Source organism: Rhea americana, unplaced genomic scaffold (genome assembly GCF_003343005.1).
Source record: "Rhea americana isolate MKP2758 unplaced genomic scaffold, rheAme1 scaffold_46, whole genome shotgun sequence".
In the NCBI taxonomy this organism is placed as follows: domain Eukaryota; kingdom Metazoa; phylum Chordata; class Aves; order Rheiformes; family Rheidae; genus Rhea; species Rhea americana.
Window position 1 is genome coordinate 797667 of NW_028186601.1, and position 22223 is coordinate 819889.

General features: G+C 35.6%; 1 protein-coding gene across 2 annotated transcripts in view; it reads left to right on the forward strand.

Annotated features, from left to right (window-relative positions):
- The window catches only part of PRKDC (protein kinase, DNA-activated, catalytic subunit), an 84500-nt gene that overhangs the window by 22766 nt on the left and 39511 nt on the right, over positions 1-22223 (forward strand). For both annotated transcript variants that reach the window (XM_085316255.1, XM_085316256.1), the window contains exons 29-52: positions 86-185; positions 1223-1356; positions 1893-2147; positions 2994-3220; positions 3717-3925; positions 4062-4194; positions 5393-5551; positions 5848-6051; positions 7571-7756; positions 8279-8383; positions 9370-9537; positions 10109-10236; positions 12172-12379; positions 13759-13937; positions 14797-14965; positions 15485-15550; positions 15894-15966; positions 16190-16338; positions 17968-18105; positions 18284-18403; positions 19330-19473; positions 19688-19839; positions 20412-20543; positions 20985-21096. In XM_085316255.1, the coding sequence (XP_085172381.1) occupies positions 86-185; positions 1223-1356; positions 1893-2147; positions 2994-3220; positions 3717-3925; positions 4062-4194; positions 5393-5551; positions 5848-6051; positions 7571-7756; positions 8279-8383; positions 9370-9537; positions 10109-10236; positions 12172-12379; positions 13759-13937; positions 14797-14965; positions 15485-15550; positions 15894-15966; positions 16190-16338; positions 17968-18105; positions 18284-18403; positions 19330-19473; positions 19688-19839; positions 20412-20543; positions 20985-21096 (3650 nt within the window). The remainder of the gene's footprint in view (positions 1-85; positions 186-1222; positions 1357-1892; positions 2148-2993; positions 3221-3716; positions 3926-4061; positions 4195-5392; positions 5552-5847; positions 6052-7570; positions 7757-8278; positions 8384-9369; positions 9538-10108; positions 10237-12171; positions 12380-13758; positions 13938-14796; positions 14966-15484; positions 15551-15893; positions 15967-16189; positions 16339-17967; positions 18106-18283; positions 18404-19329; positions 19474-19687; positions 19840-20411; positions 20544-20984; positions 21097-22223) is intronic.

The following is a 22223-nucleotide window of genomic DNA, read 5'->3' on the forward strand; positions in this document are numbered from 1 at the left end:
TCTTGAACCATTTCTACAGTGGTAACTTGATTGAATGAATTGAGATGTTACTAGCATTTATTTATGGTCACTTCTTTCTTAACAGGTACCACTCAACAATGTTGTGACACTATTAATCATCTAAAGCGCATAATCAAGGTTAAAGCATCTTCTTTAAATAAAGCAGGGGAACGACGAGTGCCACGGTCAGCAACTTGTTTGCCATTTTTTGACTTTTAAATACTACATTTTAGTTAACAGTATATGTGGTTCTGTTAAAGACTTAGCATTTTGAATGGGAAATTCATCCTGTGACTGCTGTTAATGCAGATTTATGTTCCTCAAATGTCAGGGAAAAAATTCTTTTCCTCCTGATATGTCTGTTGAATCGCTGATAGAAATGCTGAACGTGATACAGGAAAAAGGACTACAGTGATCACTCTTGATTCCAGTATAGTGAGCTCAGAACAGAGAGCTTGCTCTAATTTTGCAAAGATAGGCAGAAAAGAAAACCATGTTTCCCTCACAGCAATGTTTGTCAGCACTGGTGTTATGAAGCCTTTGGAGGAAACTTCTCCCAGGTCTTTTTTCATTGCTATAGTTAGTTTCATTGCCCTGTTAGAAGAGGCAGGACAAACTGCAATAACATGATCAAGAATTAAGGTGTAGTGAAGAAGATGGAAGCAAACATAGATTCAAGGCCACACTGGATGAAGCCCTGTGTAATCTGCTCTGAGCTCATAACTGACCCTGCTTTGAGCAGGAGGTTTGACTAGAGACATCCTGATGTCCCTTACTACCTGAGTTACCTTGTCATCCTGAGCAAATGGTGAGCAGAGTATGAATGTTGGCTCACTGGTGTGTCACAGAGTGTAAATTAAGTGACTAAATAAATAGGGAGGGGGAAAACTGTGTAGAGCTTAATTTTTCATCTCTATTTTTTTCTCTGAGTGATATGAAGAGTCCTGATGCTGCTCTTTAAATTGTTGCCATAAAGCCTACACTCTGAAGATCCAGAGTAGAGTAGGGAGAAAGGAAAGTAACGTAACTTTACTTGTAGAAGAGCTTGTCCCTGTAGTACAAATGGCTGGGCTTATCTTGTTCTTCCTTTTTCCTTATTTTGGTTAGATAGATAAAAAGATTTTCAGAATGCTCAGGGATTATTTAGATTTTTTTTAATCTGGAACAGATGGCTTCTTGGTAGATGTCGTGGAGGATTGTTAATCTCTCATATTTTGTGCAGAGGATTTCCAGCTACTAAGACAGTGTGTCTTCTGGACATTGTCATGTGGCTTTTAGTGCAGTGTGGGCGACCTCAGACAGAGTGCCGGCATAAATCCATGGAGCTCTTCTATGAATTTGTTCCTTTATTACCAGGTATTGTGAGTCACTGTGTACTGTGTATCATTGCTTTTGAAATACTGTGCGTTTCTTCCCCATATATTTTCTTTGGAAAGTATTAATTGATCTGTATTAGGAAAATTACTTTTGAAGTAGATGTGTGTTCACATGCTGATAATAAATAAGAACTGAATAGTTGCTCGTATCTGAAATCAAATACTATAAGCACCTCAGGGTTTGGAAGAAGGTTTTTTTGCAGATGTTCTTCCAGTCAGGAAGGAGAACTTACAGGCCCAGAGCTGCTCTTGCATCCGGCTACCAGGGCAACATTTGCTGACTGAGAACTATTGGGAGTGTCTCACAAACTGACCTATTCATTGCAAGTAACCTAAGCAGTATGACAAGGCTATACCAATATCTTCTCTTCTAGAAGGCAGAAACAAGATCTTAATACATTGATCCACTGTGTAGATTAAAACAGAAAGTTGGAACATTTTGCCTCTAAATTTCCTGCCGACTTGAAATGTTTTCTTTTTTCCTTGAGAATTTAGATATGTGTTTGTGTCTATCAGGAAACAAGTCTCCATCTTCTTGGCTGGCTGATGTTCTGAAAGAAAAAGGCATTTCTTTCCTCATTAACAAATTTGAAGGAGGTGGCAGGGCTGCCGATAGTCTGTCTGGAATCCTTTCTCAGCCAACTCTCCGTGGTATGCAGGAGCCCTTTAGCTTACGGACTGTTGTGCAGTGGATGGATATGTTCTTAGCAGCACTGGACTGCTACAATACATTCTTTGAGCTGCAAATGATCAAACCTTATGAAATACTGGGTAAGCAATTAACTGTTGTGTTAGGATCATTCATGTCTGTTACCCAAGCTCATTCTAAGATTAGTTCCCTACTTGGACTTGAAGCTTTTTTCCTCAAGTGAAGGATTGATGAATTTTATAAACTCTTCTATCTTTAGAAATTATGCTGTACAGCTGTATCTCCCTCTGCTGAGGAGACCTATAGTTTGTTCATTTGTTTTTTTTAATTATTTCCAAAGCCCCTTACCTACTTTATTAATGTCTGGAAGGGGCTATCAGAAAGCAATGAAAGAAGTCTCCTTCTCACTTCAAGCCCTGTATGTATTATCTTTCTAATGCTTCAACTGTATTGGATTTAAATTCCTCAATTTTAAATTTTCATAATGGAACCACTGGGTCTATATCAAACAGTATTTCTTTTAATTATTCATGCAGCTTTAAACAAAATACTCTTTTGTATCATTGACAGCACAGTTGGATAGTTAGTTCATATATGAGGTTTTGCCTGTCTGTCATCGTGACATCTCTGTCTTCATTTAAAACAATACTGTAAAATTGTTGTTAGATGCAGTTAGCATAAGACCAGATTTTTCAAAGCTATAGGTTTAAAAATTTCACCCTTTTTATTACAAATGCTTAAATTATCCTCAGTAGTACATGCTTTTATTGGACGTGCTTCTATCATTCGCTGCCCAGAATGTTAATATTTGGAACTAGCATATGACCTTCAGGAAATATTGTTGCGAGAAATGGTTATTTTCTTCATTTTCATTATGTCAACATACCACATTAAGATTGTTTTTTTTCCAAACACAAAATAATGTTTTTAAAGTTGGAAGTTGTTCAATTTAGTGTAATTTTTCTTAGGTAAAAATGAAAGATCTTCATTCTTAAAAGCTGTGCAGTTCTTCCTTGAAACTATTGCTTTGCATGACATCCAGGCAGCGGAGCAGTGCTTTGATTGCAGTTCAAAAGGCAGCATGTTCAGTCCGCAAGAAAGAGAAGTGTATGATTACAGCAAATGTACAATTATAGTCCGAATCATGGATTTTGTCACCATGATCTTGGAATCTTGCCAGCAGGATTTCTGGAAGGTAGGCACTGAAATCTCTAGTGGATAAAAGATGCATGTTTATATCTAGTTAAAGGTTTCTCCATTTGGTATGAGGTTAGTTTATTGGAGAACATCACCTTTAGAGGTGCTTTAATTCAAATTGATGTTTAAGCATGATGATCTTCGGATTTTAGGGAAAAAATATATATATAGATATATAAATTTATATGTATATTTGTGTATTATATATATATATTTGTATACGTGAACAGGCCTATGTGGACATAAAAGATACTATGTGCATTTTGATGTGATGGCATATACGCTGGTATATTAGATACCTAATTTCTGCATATTAGCATGATTCATTGAAAGTCAGGCATTTCATAGAGAAGGAGAATGTCACCTAATGAGAATAGTTACTGTTCCATGTTTTGTTTTATTTTAGATAAAAGTAATGAAAAATAAAATAGGGAAACCGAATTGATTAAGACATGAAACTTTTCTCTCTTTTATTTTTTTCTTTTTTTTTCTAGCTACTTGAGAAGGAATTGCTTAATGCAAGCTTTATAGAGCTTCTGGTGATGACGGTGTGTGATCCATTGCACTTAGGCTTTAACACAGCTGATGTGCAAGTTATGAAAAACCTCCCAGATATCACAGTGAGACTCATGAAAGCTTTGATGAAATCTCCCTATAAGGAATCTTTGAAACTAAGCATGAAAAAAAGACTCTCATCAGAAAGGTAGGTAGGGACCTTTGTGACAAGCACGAAGACAGAATAAATGCCACTCACTATGAGAAAGAGAAAGTAAATAATGTGTATGGTTGCAGATGAAGCTCCTCACAAGGTAATGTTGTTGCTTCCCTTTTGTCTTTAGCCTTGAGGACCTTTGTTCTGTTGCTCTGTTTGATTCAGATGCACGTTTTGATCAAGTCAGGTATAGTGCTGTCCTGTCTGCCTGCAAGCAACTCCAGAAAGCTGGCCTGCTTCATTCTATTCTTCACAATCAGGTAATTGTTTATTCAGAAAATAACAGTGAATGTTTTTACACAGTAAAGAGATTTTCATGTGTAAAAGGCCAGTATGAAAACAGTGAACAGATCAGTTGAAGAAATTGTGTAAGATGAGATCAACAGTGAGGAGCTGGTATTGAATTGATCAGAAATAAATGTTTTATGTTTATTGAACAAATCTGAGTATTATAATACTGAGATTTGAACTGTTTTCATAAACACATTTGTCTTTCTCCAATGTCCAGGACCTGGAGGCAACTGGATCTACCTAAAATTTTTCTTTGCAGCGAGCTTCACTGAAAACACAAAAAAAAATCAGAATTTGTTAACCCGTAAAGATGTAGGATAATCAAAATTTTAAACAGAGGGTATTCAAAGTGATGAGGGCAATTTTAAAAGCATACATTAAAAAGAAAAAGCTTGTATGCAACTTTTCTCTTGCACACTGTACTGTTGCAGCTGGTTCTTCCTTCCAGATTTTTTTTTTTTTTCGTTAAATTAGTGACTTCAATTGGCAGCAAATTGCAGTTGAGGGATGGATATAGACTATTACTAAATAGACCAGGTTTTTGATTGTGATCAATCTCTATTTTACTTTGGGCAGTGAAAGGAAAACAGGTTATGCAACAGCCAGAAGGATTGAGAGAATTTGTCAGCTGGTGAGCAAGGCTATATTTAGCAAGTAACAAAAGATTTAATTTCTATGGGGTGTCTGTCCTTGGCTTCAGTAACATCCATCATTTACGTCTAGACCAAAGTTTGAGCTGTGACTATAGGACAGATATTTGAGGAGGAACTGCATGATTTTCTTTTTGCAGCACACCCATTCTCAGTAAGCTATTCATTTTATTTCTGTAGTAGTAGTGTTCACCTGAAAAGAATTTGGGGGAAGATCAGAATCTTCTGGGGATTTTTCAAATGAGCGTTGGTTTGTTCTGAACAAAAGCATTAAAAAATGCTGCCCAGAAGCACAAATAATCTGTGTTATCTTTGGACACATCAGGGTTGTCTGGTTAAAAATCTTGCTATTCAATTAGAAATGTATCTTGTCTTAATATACTTTCGCTGCTTTATCGGAAAATGGCCTGAAGTTAAAGTGTTCGTTAGCTAGACAGGTGGATTGAAAGGCCTTTCTGTTATTTTTCATCTTATATTCCTCCTTGATTCATTGTCACCTATTTGTTTATTTGTATAGGATGAAGTGCCTCATTTCTCACTTGGCCATAAGCTTCTTTCAGTTGTTTATAAAGGCATTGCACCTGGAGGTGAAAGGGTCTCTCTTCCATCACTGGACATCAGCAGGAAGCAATTAGCTGATAGACTCTTGCAGCTAGCCTTTGCTATTGATGGCCAGGTAGGGTGCGGTTCTTCTGTTTTTAATACTTAATCTTAACCCTTATATATTTTGGTTAAAAGAGGCTGATGTTTTATTCATAGTCCTACAGAGGAGCTGTCAGCATTCTCTGGCTTACTTGAGTGACAAAGGGAAGTTGTAGATAACAAGTATTTCAGTATTCTGTTGGTGCTTTATTCTTGAGCTTTCTGGTTTTGTGTTCCTCGTTATGTAAAACAACTTCTCTGCTTTTGTAGAAAATCAGTCAAACTTAATGCACTAGGGATAATTGTGTCTTCCCACTTTAATTTTCACAGTGCGAGGAACTGGTGAGTCTGCTGTTGAACACAGTGGTGTTATCTGTGCCATTATCAGGAGCATCACAGAAGAACCTGATAAATTTCTCCCATGGAGAGTATTTCTACAGCCTCTTCTCAGAAACCATTAATGAACAACTGCTAAAAAACCTTGATGTGATTGTACTCCAGCTTATGGAATCATCTGTCAGCAATCCCCAAATGGTATTAGGCTTCCTTAGAACATAGTCAAATGAAAATATTAGATGTAACTCTTCTTCTTCTTTTTTTTTTTTTCTTGGTTAAAGGTTAACATAACTGAAAGACTAAAAGTGTTTAGTGGGGAAAAAGTGGATTTGCACTTTGTTTGGATAGGGTTGGATTGGATTCATAGAGTTTTGAGATTTTTGTTAAGGCTCATTGGCACTGCTTCATGCTTTCTGACAACCTAGCATAGCTAACGTGCTCTGCAGTCTCACTTCAAACTAAGAGGAAGGTGCTTACCTATTACTTATTCTGAAATCTATGAATTTCAGGATTTTCTTCTGCTTGGTACTTCAGATCAAGAATATCTTTTTGAAACAAGTCTGATTGTCTGCATTTGCTGTTCTTTGATTTTTAACTGTAGAGTGGTCTGAGAGTCTGAGGACAGGATTTGTTTTGGATAAAACTAAACTAGAAAATGAACTCTAGTGGTTGGACTTGGAGTGCCACTTTGAGTGCCAACCCAGTGGGCATTCAGTCCATCATAGGACCAGAGTAGAGCTAGACCAAAGTATTAAAAAAAGACAAACACATACACACACTCCCATGACCTGAAATGCATACATGGTAAGTGTCATATACTCAAATTCAGCACCACTTGTTCTGCTCTACGGATTTTCCTCCTGTTGGTCCACACTGCTTATGTAGATATAGCCTTAAGTCCATGAAGGAGGTTTGTGATAGTTGGGAAGCCTTCTGTCAGTGCTGCTGAAAAACAGAAAGATCAAAAAGAAAGATTATAAGTTTACTTTTTCTCCTGCTTGTTAAGATGCTCAGGGAAGTAAACCACCCTTCTATAAATAATTGGACTTTTTTTTTTTAAGCTAAGATATTATGTTTAAAGGTGTTGAGATGAGCTATTTCTTCTGTAATTTTATATACTCATTTTAGTGTATGGGAAGAAAAAAAATAAGTATTTTTTATTGTACCCCTCCAAAACCTGGTGAAATCTGAAGGCTGATAAAATTAATCCATTTTATAACTACAAGCTGTTAGAGAGGAGCACACAGAATTCAAGTTAGGAAGTTAGTGATTACTAATTTTAATCACATTTTTCTTTATTAGATTGTGAATCTGAGAAGAAAAGAGTTTGAAACATACTTAATTCCTATCCTGTATGCCATGTTTTATTTTTCTGTTCAGAATGTACCCAAATAAGCTAGTGTATGTACAGTTACTTCTGTTTCTCAGTTCCATGCTAAATAATATTTTCAAATGTTAAGCTTTAAAGTTACTTTGGCTTATCAATTATCAATTAAAAAAAAGTTTCTAATTTTAAGTACTTTTAGGACAGATATCTAAAGTCAAAGAGAAAGGAGACTGTTGAACAGATTTTCTTCCTTTTTCTTTTAATTCTGGTCAGGTGTTGAGTTCTCCTGAATCTGTGATGATTTTTTTTCCTGTTTGCCCATACAAGTGAAGAAATACTATAATGGTTCAATTTAGAATGAAAGAACATCTTTGTTGTTTTTCATTTCAGGTTGGTAGCATTTTGAATGGCATGCTAGATCAGAGTTTTAGGGAGCGCACCATACGTAAGCAGCAAGGAGTGAAGCTGGTCACGGCAGTACTGAGAAACTGGGAGAGGCTTGACAGTTGGTGGGCCAAAGGTTCTGCTTCTGAGAGCAAAATGGTTGTCTTGACCCTTCTGGCGAAAATTCTACAGGTATATGTTGTGTTGTAAAATCCAGGCATCTCTCCTAACTCTGTAGGAGCACAGGAGCATACCCATTAAAAGAATGGTGTTTTATTTTGAGGTTTTATGGTTTTTTTGTTTGTTTGTTTGTTTGGTTTTTTTAAGTTGGAGAATAACAGTGTCTGGTGTATTTTATTTGCAAAGTACAAAAAAAAGTACAAAAAATATTTTGACAGGCAGAAATGTTTGACTTTTACTCTTCTCCCCTCCCTGCCCCTTTTCTTTTTTTTTCTCCACTAACTCATTTTCTAGCTGCCTTTTCTCCATCTGGAGAACAGGTACAAGTTACAGGAAATAAGTACTTCTATATATACTTTCTACTGGTTTAATTTTTTTTTAGAAACAAATAATAATTTTTGACTTTTTTTTTTTTTTTTTTTTTTTTTTTTTTTTTTTTTTTTTTTTTTTTTTTTTTTTTTTTGTTTTTCACTAGTAGGGAAATCTCTTTGCTTAAAAAATAATAATAGTTTTTAATTTCTTCCTTCTTTCCAGATTGACTCTGCAGTCTCTTTCAATACAAATCATGAAGCATTTACAGCTGTTTTTAATACCTATACCAGTCTACTTACTGATCAGAATTTAGACTTAAATCTTAAGGTAATTTTCTCACTTCAGTGACTCCTACTTTCCCACCCAAGTTAGAATGCTAGTGGTAGATGAAATCCTTGATACTGGGCTTAGATATTTACCTTAGTTTGCCCAATAACTTGTATCACTTCCATTTTTATTCTTTTGTTCAACATCGTGAAAATTGTAAATCATCGCGTTTGCTCTTCAGACAAAAGACAACATCACAGATTTTGCGTTTTGTTTTTCAGATGTTCTTTTCTTCTTGCTCTGCTGACGTGCATGTTTTGAGGGCTTTTTTTACATTATCCTGTCAGTTGCAGATAGTTTAGAACTCTGAAAGTGTTCATTTGAGAAATCACAGCTAATCAGACTTTTAGCAAGAATTGGCACTTCCTGTTTGCCAAATTATGAACCTCTGATTATTTTCATGTCCATTTCTGCAAGCATGAGGCCAGTACTAATCAATTAACTGCTATATGTGGCTTGGTCAAGAGAGAGAGAGGTGAAGTACTGCATGCTGAAAGTGGAAGTTACAAAAGGTGTTAGACTAAAAGCTTTGGACTAGAAGACTAGACATTTTCAACTTTCTAAACAGCATCTCATGGTTCCTGCTCTGTCTATAACTAGACAGATTTTTCTGTGCTTTTGTCTGTGTTCAAAATTAATAAAGCTCGGGATCTTGCTGTAGCTTCTAAGAGTGCAGTCAGGATAGTGCATTAGATCAGCGATTTCTGTGATAATGGATGCTTAAAAGAACAATGAAGTCTTCCTTATAGCTGTGTCAACCTTGAGATACTGATTAGTTTTTAGCTCCCATTTAGCCATGAGCAAATCTGTTTTCTGAACTAGCGCCATAAAAATGAACAGCAGCATAACTTATCAGTACACTGAGCCATTGTGCCAGTCTGTAGAGCCAAAGCTGAATATTTTGCAGCCCTATTCAATTCACTTCGTAGATAGAGGATATATTTGTGTGTGTGTGAAATTACCTTTTTTTTTTTTTTTTTTTCCAGAGCCAAGCAGTGATTATTCTTCCATTCTTCACTAATCTGACTGGAGAAAAACTTAATGACCTTAAGAATGCTCTTGACCAACTTATAGCTTTCAGTTTTCCCATGAGGTCAGATGAGTTTCCCAAAGGAACCTTGAAGTACAATAACTATGTAGACTGCACTAAGAAGGTCAGTACTTTTTAATAAATGAGTGTGTAATTAAAAGCCTAAAGGATCTGTGTATAGAAAAAGACGTTTTCAACATGTTTTGCCATCTTGGAGATGGCAGGATTTTTCCAGGCATGATTTAGATCACAAATCTATCAGTACTTATTTCTAGAGTTAATCTCAAAGTTCAGCATTACTAAGACTCAAACACAGTGTCTGGTGTTGCAAACTTCTCCTTGGCAAATCATAGCGAGGCTGTTTTAATTGTGATTGTCTGTTACATTTAGAAAAATTATATTCTACTTAATCTGTAATAGGGCAGACTGTACTTCACTCATGGAAGTTGAATTGTAAGGAAAAACATTTCATTTGAAGTGGAAGAAGTTCTCTCACTTCACTTAGAAAATAGAAAAACTGTTTCCTTAAGTAATGTCCTTATCTAGAAGCTTGACTTGTACATCAAGTACGCATATTCTTCTGAGTAGCTACTTCTGATCACTATTGAAAAGTGATTACAAAATTAAATAGAATTGATTTGAGCCAGTGTAACTCCTGTCAAGTTTTTTTATTTTATACATTGCTTCTTTTTCAGTTTCTAGATGCATTAGAGTTGAGTCAGAGTCCAATGTTGTTACAGTTGATGACTGAAGTCCTTTGTAGGGACCACAGACATTTCATGGAGGATTTATTTCAAGCCAGCTTCAAAAGAATTTCCAGAAGGTGAGTTTGGTCCTGCTCCTGTTCATACTGAAGTTTTGCTGAAACAAATTTACTTCTTCTGTTATGTTGTCCTTATAATAATGATGATTTACAACAAAATGAAGTTTTGTTTGACACTTTTAATTCAGATTTTGCTTTCTGCATATGTATGAGGGGAGGCTGTATTATTGTGAACTGTAATTTTCTTACAGTCTTGTCTTTGTTTTTCCAAAATACTTCCATGTGTGAACAAATACCACTATCTTCCAGACTCCTAATATCTGCACAAATTCTGTAAAGCCTTCTGTCATTGGTTTGTTCCGGCAAAATTCAGAAAAAGACACAATTATTATGTGTGATATCTATATTTGCTAGCCTTGTCTAACCATATGATCACTTAAATAAATAACATTTATATACTGACAATGAATTACTTTGTTCATCACCTTTGGATGGAAGTACAACATGACATTTATTTAATTAGAATTTTTCAGGATAGTAAAATGTTGCCACAAAACACTCTGTCCACAGAAGAGGTGTTTAGTCTAGAAACAAACATTCCAATTCATGATAAATTGTTAAGACATGACTATTCTGGAGCATTTTGTTTCTCAGATGACATTGTTTAGCTATGCTCAAAATCCCATTTTTGGAGTCCTAATAGTTATTCAAAATAACTGCATCTGATAACCCAACACATGACAGGCCAGAGAAGCAGCTGAAAGCAACGAAGTCTCCCTTCTTTGGCTCCACCCATCTTGGGTACTAGCTATAATTTTTTTAAGGTTGTTAGTGAAAAAAGGACTGAGAAAGCCCTTGCTACACAGCACATTTGGCATGGAGATATTCTTAAGATGCATGTGTTAGAAATGTTATTGTTTAGGCATTACTGTTTGTGTAGGATGTCTCTTTGGTCATTCTGTTGTTGAAGTCACTAATTAAAGTCTATTTGGCTAAAGTAGAATGGTCTTTAGCTCTTTTTTCTTTCTTTTGATACCTACTTGTTCTCATGCTCTAGTCATGAGTATTAAGCAACAGTGGATGTTGAGGAACATCAAGCAGGTTTTGAAAGTTTTTAAGTAACTGTAAATGGGTTTCTCTGGTTATTGGCTATTGCCTTGTATGTAGAGTTTTAATTACTTGGTTCTTCAGAAATTCATATGTGGTTTAGTTCAGTTGATTAAAGCGTGGTGCTGCTAACGCCAAAGTCGTGGGTTCAATCCCTGTTCAGGCTACACTGAGGGTTGAACTAGATGATCTCTAGAGGTCCCTTCCAACCTTACCATTCTATGATTCTATGTACCAGTTCTATTTTACATTTAGTGATACTTACCTTGCATGCTAAAAAGTGTGTGTGTGTGTTTGTATATATTCACACTTCCCTGATTTTTCTCATCTGTTAATGAAAGGCATCTCTCTGAAGTGAAACGTGGAACCTTTGTAATTTTGTTTAGCTGTCTTGTGGAACGTGAAAACAAAATATATTGAGAGTATGTCATCCAGTGGTATTTTAGAATACAGGTGTTTGAAGATAAGTTTAAAAATGGCAGTCATTTATTAACAGAATTTAGTTTCTTAAACTTCTTAAAGGACAGACATGCCTGTGACTCAGTTTCCTAATCTGGATCATTCCTAACTATAGTGATAAACATTTTCTTCTCATTTCTTAAAAGAGATGCTTTGGGCTAGGGAAAGTGACATCATATCTAATGATGTGCTTTGGGATTAAACTAACAATACTTTACAAACAAGTTTATCATCTGTTGCCAAATAAGAAGCAGAGTTTTTCTTTGAAGGTCTCCACAATAAGTGCTAATTCAACCTAATCTTGGATGTCATGTAGGATGATAACCCAAGTAGGTATGAATGCAGACAAAAATTTTAGATGTTAGGGATTTTCATAATGTAAATACAGTCTGGTAAGTGTTTTCACCTTGAGATTCCCATTTTGTTTAGGAATAGCAGTGACAAGCAAGTAATGCTGTTGGACACTGTTCACAAAATGTTCCAGAGTGAAGACCTTCATTCAAATGCTACCCGACAAGCTTTTGTGGATCGCTCCCTCCTCACTCTGTTGTTGCACTGCAGCATGGATGCACTGAGGGAATTTTTTGGCAAGATTATTGTGCAAGCTATGGATACACTTAATTCCAGGTTTACAAAGGTATGAATTTTATTTTATTTTATTTTTTAACGATTGGATTGTTACTGTGCTGGTGTTTCTAGGTACCTTTTGCTTAACTTGGAGTGAAGTATTATATTTGAAACTATGTGGTTTCCATATTTCTATATCTCGGAGCACAAGTCTGTGCTGATTACATAGTTTGATTCCTCTTATTAGTAGGATGCTTTTCTTAAAGTTAATATATATTATCATATCTACTTTATATAAAAACTGAAGTCGAAATGTTATCCATATATATCCAAAAGCGAAAGCACATTAAAACTTGTATAAAACGGTAGCCTATTATTACATTGTAAGAAAAAGGTGTTTGGCCTGTGTGATGAAGGCTTTAAAACTAGATTCCTTACCTGCAGAGAAAGAACCAGATTTTGTAGTCATTGCAAAGATTCTTCAGCAAGTGATTAGGATCAGAGACCTCTGTCTCCATTTACAGCCTGTCCTCCAGCTTAGAGTGTTGTTGCCTGCCCTGATCTCTTTGTCAGTGGAGATCTCTGGTCTTGCTGTAGTTCTCTACTTCCTCAGTGTACTCAGAGTGTACTCCCTGTGTCTCCCTAATAGAGCTGTTTGACTATAGCAACACAAACAAGACCCTGAAATGATCCAGAGTTCGTAATAGTAATAAAAAGAAAGAAAACAAGAAAGAAACAGGAAAAGAAAAAGGCATGCTTCTGTAGAGTCAGACCCCCACTGTGTTTCTATTGCTCTGTATGTTGGCACCAAAGTGAGATGTTTAAAGAAACTCGTGAATAGTGCCAAATGTACTGGCCAATGTGTTTTACAAGATGGTGGTTGTAGTAGTGGCACAACGTTTTATTTTGACTGTTTGTCAGCTGTGCTTTTTTAAATCTTTGTTTAAAAGATTGTACGTTGTTTAAAAAAAAATCTGTCCTGATTTTCATGGGGAGAGATGTTTTCTGTGTTTTCTGGCTGTCGTGCTAAGAAAATTTGTGTTAGTCAGGTTCCCCAAATTGTTGTTATTTCACAAGAGACAGTTCAAACTCACAGATTCTTTTATCACCACACACATTTCTCTTCTTGTATTGCTCTTACAATTGTGTGTGTTTTCCTTACAGATGTCCAAATTTGAGCCATAATTCATCATCCTGCTTATTTTACTCTAGTAGCACTCTAATGAGTTAGACCAATTGTAGTTAGAAGTTGTAAGGAGCAGGTCAACTTAATAAATGTAAGACACAGGAGCTAAGAATTTGTCTGTCTTTTACTATCAATTCTTTTCTCTGTTTTAGAAGATGGAAGAAAGCTGAAGTCTGCTTAGTAGAAACTAGAGTAACTGTGGAGCTATGTAGCAAGGGCAATATCTAAGAAATCTTACTGAGGTTTTGCTTATTTGTTTCCAGACCAATGAATCTACTTTCGATACACAAGTCACCAAGAAAATGGGGTATTACAAGGTGCTGGAAGTGATGTATATACGTCTCTCAAAAGAGGATGTTTTCTCCAAGGATTCTAAAATTAACCAAGCATACTGTGGCTCCATAAGTGTAGACGGAAATGAACTTACCAAGACACTAATAAAGTAAGACTTTATTTCTTTAATTTTTGTGTAGTTTCTCTTTAGGTTCTGGGCAGATACTCTTTAAGTATACTATTCAAAGCAGAAGTTTACTTTGTTCAGGGATAGACATAATCTGTGATACAACTTCTGATTTCAGTTGAAACACAGAATATTGAATTTGCTGTGATAGAATGATCTTGAATATAGACTACAATACTTTATCAGGGTAATATCTCCCTCTTCTTTTTAATGATGCTTTTTGATTTTGATTTTAATATGATTTTTTGCCTTTAAACTTGCTGAGCTTCAGTATACTTGCTTGTTTATGTCATAGTCATAGTCTTTATTGTAAGGTGTAGGTATTTACAAAGTCAGTGGGAAGATTAGATGAATTTTCATTTATATTTTGTAATGTAACAGCAAGCCTAGCAGGTATGATTTGGATTAATCACCACTGTAGTGGACGACAGAAGATAAATTCTGAATGTATATGCTAATGAACATTTTTTCATTTTTTGAATACTCTGAAAAGCATAAAAGGTTACCTTAATTGCTGTTCAGTTTTATTCCACAATATTATGCCCTAATTAGAATTTTAAGGATTTTTATTTTCTTGTGCAACATGCTTTAGGTGACCCTGCTTGAGCAAGGGGGTTGGACTAGATGATTTCCAGAGGTCCCTTCCCACCTCAGCCATTCTGTAATTCTATAAAGAATTTCTTAGCTATGGTTTGCAGAAGAGGTGGTTTAATGCTGGTAGTGCTGTAATAATAAAGTTCTCTTGAAATTTCTGTTGATTCACTGGTTTTTAGTTTAGCCCTTTCCTGTGCTTCTTGAAAACAATTTCTGACAATGTTTTCTTGCCTGCTTTTGTTTTAAGATCATGCTATGATGCATTTACAGAAAACATGGCAGGGGAGAGTCAACTGCTGGAAAAGAGGAGACAGTATCACTGCGCAGCGTATAATTGTGCCATTGCTGTTATCAGTTGTGTCTTCACTGATAGTAGATTTTATCAAGGCTTTCTCTTTACAGAAAAAGTAGAAAAGGTAAGAAGATATTGTTGCTTTTAGAAGGCTTCCAGAACATGAGCCTGACTTTCTTGGATTTACTGTAATCAAGTAATCAAACCTGAATGGGATGCAGTTATATAATGAACTACCCAGACAGTTAGTTGGAGGAATAGTAGCTGACTTTCTTGGATCCTTTATGGCATTTGAATTGTTGATGAAGGCTGTACCCTCTGTTTGGGAATGAGTGAAGGAAACATTTACCCTGTTTTCCCTCTGCTCTTGATCACTCTTCTTAAATATAAGGAAACACCTATTATCTGAGTTCTCTGGTGCTTGGAATGCTTTTTGCAGAGCATATTGCCTATGCTTTGAATTCTTGAGTAGTTTACTTAAAAAAAAGTTCTTAAAAGTTGATCTAAAGGAGCAAACATGCCTTATGTTCCATAGTGTGCTTTGAACTGTTGTACTTTAAAAAGAAACAAAATATTTTCAGAGCAACAGTTATTGTGTGCAGCATTATAATTTTGGTATTACCAAATGTACTTTGTTTTGCAGAACTTGCTGATTTTTGAAAACTTGATAGATCTGAAGCGTCAGTATTCATTTCCTGTAGAGGTTGAGGTGAGTGAAAGTTCTAGATTTTAGTGCTTCTAAGTAAAAAATGAGTACAACTTTAACAGTGTACTCGCTATATATTGGTCCTTTCTCACATGCAGAGAAAGAGAGTTCTATAGTGAATTAAAAAAATGGAGTATTCTTCTAATCTTTTAGAATACTTTTTTTCTTTTTTTTAAGGGAAATCCAGACTTGAAATCCAGAATACAACTGGAATCCAAATTCAGAATACAACTGTTAAACTTACAACTTTAATGTAGTGTTTATCACACTTACTCTGGTAATAAAATAAAAACCGATAAATAAAAAAAAAAACATAATTCTCAAACAATTTCTTGCTCTTGTTTAGATGCCTCTGGAAAGGAAGAAGCGGTATATTGCTATTAGGAAGGAAGCCAGGGATACAGGAAATGGGAGTCAGGGTATGACGCTAATTTATGACTATGAAAAAAAATTCCTTCTTGCCTTTCCTACAATGTTTATTGACGTGCTGCTAATTGACTTCTACAGTGTGAGGAATAAATAAAAGCATTCACTGTACTTTGTCTAACAACCTATTCCCACCCACCCCAACTCTCAGTGCTCAATAAAGATCTGTTTCTTTGTAATTGCCTTGATTAATGGTGTGTACTTTTCCCTATTTAGATGAGCCTAAGTATTTACCTTCTGCATCATACATGATGGATAGCAGTTTGAGTGAGGAAATGAGCCAGTTTGACTTTTCTACTGGAGTCCAAGGGTTTTCTTATAGCTCCCAAGATGTTGCAGCTAGTAGTCCTCGTTTCAGGAGAAAGGTAATTTAGTGAATTACATACAGTGAGGAAGAAGTGTTTTATACTTTCTAGCAATTGTGTATGTTTACTGCGATTGAGAAATAGAAGTTCCAACGGTGAATCCTGCTGAGAAATATGAAAGCTTTCTTGACAACAAGGTGGAATACAGCTGCTTTCTAAATCAATCTTTTCTAGATAGTGGGAATTCTGAAATTTAAGAGGAAGAATCTTTATTTGATCTGTCAATATCGACTGTCAAATATTTTTCCAGACTTAGAGATAAAAAAATAAATTTAAAAGCATGGATTATTTGTTATTAACCTTACTGGATTTGCTCTTCAACTGTTTCCAATAAATATATCAAATGACGAGGAAAGTTGTCACCTACTGAAATATTCACTCTGCTGAACTTTAAAGGTGCTTAAGTTAAAGGGCTTGTCTCCCATATTCATTGTGCTTGATGGAGAATGGATTCCTCCAGGTGATGAGTGAGAGGACTTTAAGCTGTGTTCCTTCGGTCAGTTGTCCTCTTCCCTCTCTCTACTGACTACACAGCAAGCTGAAGAAAAACAATGTCTTACCTTGGGTTTCTAAAACTGAATGATGTGAGTGCAGTTTAGATATTGCAAGCATTCTTAAGATGAGACATGATTCGAAGATTAAAGTCCAGCCCAAGTTGTAAAAAAAAGATAAGCTTTATGTGCGCTCAGGAGTCTCCTATGATGGTTATGTTTTGCTGTTATTCAAAGTTTCCCCATTTTCCTCTTCTTTTGGTCTTTTAAGGCAGTTCAGCAAGTTGGTTGTATCAAATGCATGGGATAAATTATCAAGTAGATTATTTTTTATTTCTATCCTTGATTGCTGCTGTACAAAGAACAGTATTTAAAATCTACGAAGACTTGAAGTTGTGTTCCTTTAGCCGTCAAGAGAGGTCACATCAAAAGTAATGCTGAAAGAATAGATATTTGCAATAAAATAGAAAGCTTGTAAAAAGTATCATAAATACTGAAGATGAAATCTGTCAAAATATTTGTAGAAACGTTGGATAAGATAAACTGTTTCCATGTTGCAGCAAGGAAGTATTTAATTGCAGTGAAGCTAGCCAGAAATGTATTTTCTGTTTGCTTTGTGTAATAATGTCCTTTCTAACTGTAAACAATTATTTTCTTTTGTGCTTTACTCTGTATGTGAAAGGAGATAGCAGCTGTGTTTGCTAGTCAGGGGGGAAACAACATGTCCATAAAAATCAGACTTTCTGTGAAATTCTGGCTAAAACTGGAAGTTGGGGGGTTGCATCATAAGTAAATTGCATTATGGAAAGTGTTGACACATTCTTTCAGCCATGAAATTAAATCTTTTCCATGAGCTTCAGCTAACTCTTCTCATTCCAGTAGTTACTGCCTGCTAGGATAGGGTTGGCAAAGTCAGAACAACACGCAATTGATATCTGTTGGCACAGAAAGTAAAAGCTATGCACAACTGGTATATATTTGAGAAATGTCTGAACAACAGATCTGATTCACTGTAGCAAACTCTGAGCAATCAAATCTGTAAACAGAGACAAAATCAGAATGACACATGGCATTATCATGGTGTAAAAGAAAGTACAGTGTGTGTATTTAGTTAATCACAGTAACATTTTTTTTTCAGGAGCCCACAGAATACATGACTTCAGATGATGAGATGGAACTGGAAATGGATGAACTCAATCAGCATGAATGTATGGCTTCAATGACCACTCTGATTAAACATATGCAGAGAAACCAGATCACACCCAAGGTGGAGGAGGTCAGTATCAAGTATCACCACAAAAGATTGGTAGTGTTCACTAATTGCACCAAGAAAGGGAGTCACATGGAATCCCTCTGTTGTAATTTTCAAGGCTACATTATAATGAAACCTAGGTGGTAAGCCTGGTTTGATTCAAGAAGTGAGTTGATTTTTGCTTTTCTCTTTTTGATTTCAGGGAACAGTTCCAGTAGACCTTCCTCTTTGGATGAAATTTCTGCATGGCAAATTAGGAAACCCGTCAGTACCACTAAACATTCGCCTCTTCATAGCAAAGCTTATTGTTAATACTGAGGATGTGAGTGATTTTTGTCATGTTCTTTCAGTTAAAATAATAGGTTGTATAACTTCAACTGTGTAGCTCTTATGTGGTAAAATATTTCATCAGCTGAAACTTCTGGGAGTTCGACTTTAGTACGTTGTCTTGGTAAAAGAGAGTATGTTCATAATCCAAGGTTCCAGCTAGTGGCAGCATTTTGAATATAATAGAAATACCTTTTCTCCCAAACTCTACTCCTCCAAGTAGACTGTCCACAATGTATGTCTTCTGTAACTGATTTCTTGCTACTGGGCAAGTGGTTTGGCTGATTGTATATGCTATCTTTGCAGGAGCAAATACAATGGGTCTTTTAATGGTCACAGATTACTCTTACGGAAACTCTTAGAGCTAAATGTCATTCTGATTGCAGATGTAAGATAGTGTGTGGTGTCTTTGGCTGTGAAGAAGCATTTTCTAACTCTTATTCTTGGGTAAAACATTCTCGTCCAATTTCAGCCTGTGGTTTTGAAGTATAATGTTTCTGTTTTAGATATGTATTCTATATCTAAAATACAGAGGAGTTAAATTCATGAAGCTTTTAACACCAGTTTAATGATACATTCTCAGTAAAACTCTCTTGAAATGGAAATCTGAAAGGGTAGAAAAATGATACACTATTTCAAGTCCTGCAGGGACCAATTTGATGCGTGAAAAGCAACGCTGTATTATGTGGGCTTTAGTGAAATAATTCACTTAATGTAAATACTTACTTAAAGAGTTCTAAGCAGAAGTGAGGAATGCAGTTATGGAGACCTTTTTATTTTAAAGTTACTTTAAAGTTTCTGTAGTTATTGGTTTGGACTAGGTTAAGCAAAGTGGTAGAGGTTGAGTTAAAAATTATTGAAAGCAAGTTATTAAATATTAGGATGATTTTTAGTTGACTGCTGATTCTCCATTTTCCATAGGTTTTCCGACCTTATGCAAAGCAGTGGCTTGGTCCATTGCTGCAGCTTGTTGTTTCTGGGAATAATGGAGGTGAAGGAATTCATTACATGGTAGTGGAAATAGTAGTTACTCTTCTCTCCTGGACAAGTGTAGCCACACCCAAAGTAAGGAAATGCGAAATTCATTTTTATTCTAGTGACTATTAGTAAGGAATGAGATTGGTTTAGTGTATGTATAATCATTTTCTACATCAATCAGCTATTTCTTTAGTTATTAACTTCTAAAATAGTATATTTACTTGTGTGCTTTCATAAAACAGAATATGTGAGTTTGTTTTGGAGTCATTATGTTGATTATTTTTACTCTCTTTTATTGTAGGGAAATATTAAAGATGAGATTCTAGCTAACAGATTGCTTGAATTCTTGATGAAGAATGCCTTTCACCAAAAAAGAGCTGTGTTTAGGCACAATCTAGAAATCATAAAGACAGTTATAGAGTGCTGGAAGAACTGTCTCTCCATATCTTACAGGTAGTCATTTAGGCAATTGCCTTCCTTTGTCAATATTTAAAAATATAGTGAACATTATCAAAGGATTTGGGAGATAAAAAGATAAATTCAGCTGCAATATGAAACTTCTTGTCTCTTGAGTAAACCATAAAACTTCAGAACAGAACTCTGCCGAAAGTGGGGAATTTTCAAATTTTATTTTGTATAACAGCAAGAAGGGAGGGAAAGAAAATGTGTAGAGGATGAAGACAAGAATAGCTGAGTAGTAATAATCTCTGCAAAGAGATTATTTTTTATTTGAACTGTTGTTTTTTTGTCACTGAATATAACCTGTTATTACATACTTAGTAAGACTTTTGTGATTCGCTGTTTTCATGAATTTGTTGCAGAGAATTTTTGTGGCCTTAAAAACTTTATAGAATTTTCTTTTACAAAGACTTCTTTATAAGGCTAATTAGTTTACTTCTTTATGAATATGTACTTTTTAGTGTCTTTAGTGGGGTATGTTTATATGTGTAAAGATGCATAGATTTATGGTTTGTGTATTTTGTGTTTGTCATGTATATTGTCACTTTTATGTGTTTTTGCAACAGCTTAATATTTGAAAAATTTTCTGGTGGCGATCCCAATACAAAGGATAACTCTGTGGGAATTCAGCTTCTAGGCATTGTTCTTGCTAACGATTTACCTCCTTTTGACCCAAAGTGTGAAATAGATCGTGGCAGGTGAGAAATGTAGCTTTTTGGAGGGTGAATTCTGGTGCAAGTTTAAAACAAAAGGAGTGATTCTAATTTGTCAACATGAAATATAGGGATTGGATTGTTCACTTACTTAGTACTGTTGTCTCAGCACCCCTTTGCTAGTCTCTGTCCTAGGTAATGCTTTTCTAGCTGCAAATTGCAGAACCCATTTATTTTAGAAAATATCTGGAAGGATGTAGGCATTTTTACAGTGTGCCCCAGGGTTGCACCTTCATGAGAAGTAACAGAGTCAGGAATTGCCAAAGCAGGGATTTGGGACATTGCAGATGGAAATCTATATGGTGCTGCATTCTGCTCATTCAAAGGTAGTCACTGTTCCCCTAATAAACTCAAGTGATTTTTTTTTTCCAATTTAAAGTTGGATGCTGGAGTAGTTGCTTACAGGAGGTCTGCTTTTTGTGCTAGGTATTTTCAGGCTTTGACCAGTAACATGGGCTTATTAAAGTATAAAGAAGTTTATGCAGCTGCAGCAGAAGTGTTGGGACTCGCTCTTCAATACATTGCTGAGAGAGAAAATGTAAGTGCACTATACTGCATGTTTGACCATTCCTGTCTTGATTCTTTGTGTATCCTTTATATGACTACTCAGTTCTGTTCTAAAAATGAAAATACTTATAACCCCAAAGTCTTTGTCCAACAGATGAAGTTAAAGAATAAATCATTACCTCAAGAAGATGAGAGTTTGAGACCAGGCTAAATACAGGCCTAGAATATCATACTTCTGGTATTTTAAGGTTAGGGAAAAAAAGAACACAGAAAGCTTGGAGGTTTGGAACTACCTTTTGGTTATCTGTATCTGAGGATGCTTAAGAACTTGCAAGTGTAGACTCAAAGCTATTATGTTTAATTTTGAAGCCTTGTTGTGACACATGTGAGTAGTGAATCCAGTTGTTTTCTAGATTGTGGATATGGTGAATGCAAAATTGCTGTTCACCAAATCCCACAGTGGTAGAAGTAAGAGACAGACACTGAAATTCACAGAAATCAGTTTGAGACAAATACTAGGAAGTTTTTACACAGAAGTTAGTGAGTTTCTGGAACTTGTTGTCACAGGAGGTTCTGGAAGTAAGTAGCTTCACCAGGTTCAAACTGAAATTAGGCAAATTCGTGCACACAAAAATCCATGCCTGTGTGATAAAAAGGCTAGGCAATGGAGTACACTCTAGCAACACTAATTTAATAACTGCAGATGTTGAGTGTTTAACAGAAACAAAACATGGAGGCTGGTCAGGCTTATGTGCTCCCCCTAAATATCATCTTCTCCAGCCTCTTCTGGAGGCGGAATACCAGATTACTGGATAGATGCATTAAGAGTCTGATCTTCTCTTTGCTTTCCACTTCATTGCCTTCTGTTTGTTCTTTCTCAGTTTATGGAGCATATTTCTATACTTCATAAACTGAATTCCTGCAGTCTTCTCTTTCACAGTTTTTGAGTTCTTCTTTTCATTAAAAGCTGTAATTTTGAATAAGTGAGCAAAGATGGTGCAAATATTTTATCCTATTTTAAAATTGTTTCTTTGACATTAAATGAAAATGGCTATGACTGTTAATTTTTTTTGCTATGGCTATTTTTTTCACCTTTTCATTGTTTTTTTAATTGGGTTTTTTTACATTCTTTAATGGGAAATCTGCTGTACCAAATAG